The following is a 2,130-nucleotide window of genomic DNA, read 5'->3' as shown; positions in this document are numbered from 1 at the left end:
AAAGCGGAAGGATTTCTGTCGACATCGACATCGACGTCGACGTCGACGACGTCGACGACGACGACGACGACGACGACGACGACAATGTCGATGATGACACGGAGGGCAATGTTTCAAAGAGATGACGCGCATAGGATTCGCTGCCATGTGTCCGCTAGCTGGTCGAGTTGTGCTACTCACGGGTGGCGGTTTAATCTTGCAGATGCCGGACCTCTCGGCGATCGGTCGTATCTTGGCGATGTAGGCGAGGGGATCGTGGAACTCCTCGTTGGTCGGCTCGAACACCGGTGCTTCCGGCGGCACCGTAAACTCAAAGTCGGTCTCGGTGCGCTCGCAAGCCATATCTTGGGCGCAGCGTGCTTGATTTCCATTCCCACAGGGACGATTCTCAAGGCTTCTCGAGCCCATGATTCGGATTTCGGAGGCACGGTACTTGCGGGGTACTTCCGACGCGTCACGCGTTGGCTAGCATGCACGCACTTCAAATTCGAGCGAAAGCCTCGGCGCCAGGCACCACGAGTAGGACGTCGTCTCACGTCGCTACTCGACCCGGATTAGTCGCGCAAGCACATTGCCACGAGTTCCCGGATCGATCATGTTCCTCGACGTCGGTGCTTCTAACGTTGTTGCTGTTGCTGTTGCTGTTGCTGCTGCTGCTGTTGCTGCTGCTGCTGCTGCTACTGCTTGACAATAAACGACGCGGCGCGAATCACGCGGATGCAACATCGACGTTACGTGAAGCCTCACACGACACACACGACTCACCGCTCACCGCGACTGCTGATTACCTCCTCTCCTCAGTCCTCTACTCCTAGTCCTCTTCGTGTTGCGCTCACGCTCACGCTCACATCGCTCATCCCTTCTCTGCTCCGCTACGCAGCCTGACCTGTCGCACTCGTACAGCGTACTTGAGCAACGACTCGACGACTGCGCCATCGGCGGACGAATAGTGGACGAGTCATAAGATCCGTTTCGTCGTCGATTCCACAGATTTGTCCGTTTTTGTGTGGCAATTGTGGCCGATCGCAGAGATGCCACATTGCAGACGAGCCACACGTTAGAGAATCGAGTAGGGGGAACGCGCATACTCCAGTATACTCCTGCATATTCCACGCCACGGAAAGATCAGAGAAGGCACCTGCGTAGCTGCATTACCAGCGTTGCGCCGTCGCGTATCCCCCTCCACCCTCCACACGTCATAAACCATCTTACTACTGCCGTTTCTCGGGGCTCCGCATAATAAAAGGAACAGGGAAATACAGAGAATAAGAATTTCAACCTATTATAGAAATCGTGTGGAACACAGTTTCCTGTTCCTTTTATTGTGCGGAGCCCCCCTTTCTCACTGCACCGGATTATATTCAAATTTGCCTTCTCGTTTTTTTTTTACTAAACTTTATACGTATATCTGTTTCATTTTTAATAATATAACGAGTGCATATACACTAGTCGAGCTAGAAAGAACAGACCTCAGTACACAATCTCGCTGAGCGTCACGTGACCCCGGGATCTTGCGCGGATCACGGACTATGCGGGCGGCGGGGTGGCGGTGCACATCAGAGGGTCGATTCTGTATCTTGAAACAAGGTGAAAATTACAAAAGTGAGCAAATTTACTAGGTGTTGACCAATGGAATTATCAGTATTCTAGTAAATTCGCTCACTTTTGTAATTTTCACCTCGTTTCGAGATACAGAATCGATCTTCAGAAGAAGGTTCGTGATTCGTGATGCGTTATTTTTCGCTTCGCGACAATGATTACGTAAAGCCGATTCCAGTTTGTTGCGACAGCCAATCTGAAGCTTGCATTTTGAAATCAACGCTTCATACTGGCTGTTGCAACAACTTGCGATCGGCTTGCAACTAATGTAGAATCGGCTTAATATATCGTACGAAGGCTGTGCGCTCACGGGGAAAAATGTCCCGCTAGATAATCAACTGTTTTACGCATGCGCAGCATCGATCAGCGTCAATGTATATCAGATTGACGAGAGAGAAAGAGACGTAAGTCACAGGTCGTAGATTTTATATTTTCGTCAACGGTGCGACGAAAATGCGTCCAAATACATGCCATTGTCATATACCCACTCCACGGTCAGTACCGTATGATGCGTTTTTTTTGTAACCGTAA

General features: G+C 50.6%; 1 protein-coding gene across 1 annotated transcript in view; it reads right to left on the bottom strand.

Moving 5' to 3' along the window:
* LOC108756567 (lysine-specific demethylase lid) overlaps nt 1–644 on the bottom strand; it is a 15,835-nt gene extending 15,191 nt beyond the window's left edge. Inside the window, exon 1 of the mRNA XM_018500462.1 lies at nt 181–644. Coding sequence (XP_018355964.1) covers nt 181–408 — 228 coding nt within the window. The 5' untranslated portion in view covers nt 409–644. The remainder of the gene's footprint in view (nt 1–180) is intronic.
* Nucleotides 645–2,130: the final 1,486 nt, after the last annotated feature.

Source organism: Trachymyrmex septentrionalis, unplaced genomic scaffold, assembly GCF_001594115.1.
Source record: "Trachymyrmex septentrionalis isolate Tsep2-gDNA-1 unplaced genomic scaffold, Tsep1.0 scaffold128, whole genome shotgun sequence".
Classification (NCBI taxonomy): Eukaryota; Metazoa; Arthropoda; class Insecta; order Hymenoptera; family Formicidae; genus Trachymyrmex; species Trachymyrmex septentrionalis.
The sequence above is the reverse complement of the archived record's forward strand: the minus strand, read 5'-3'. Positions and strand labels throughout refer to the sequence as shown.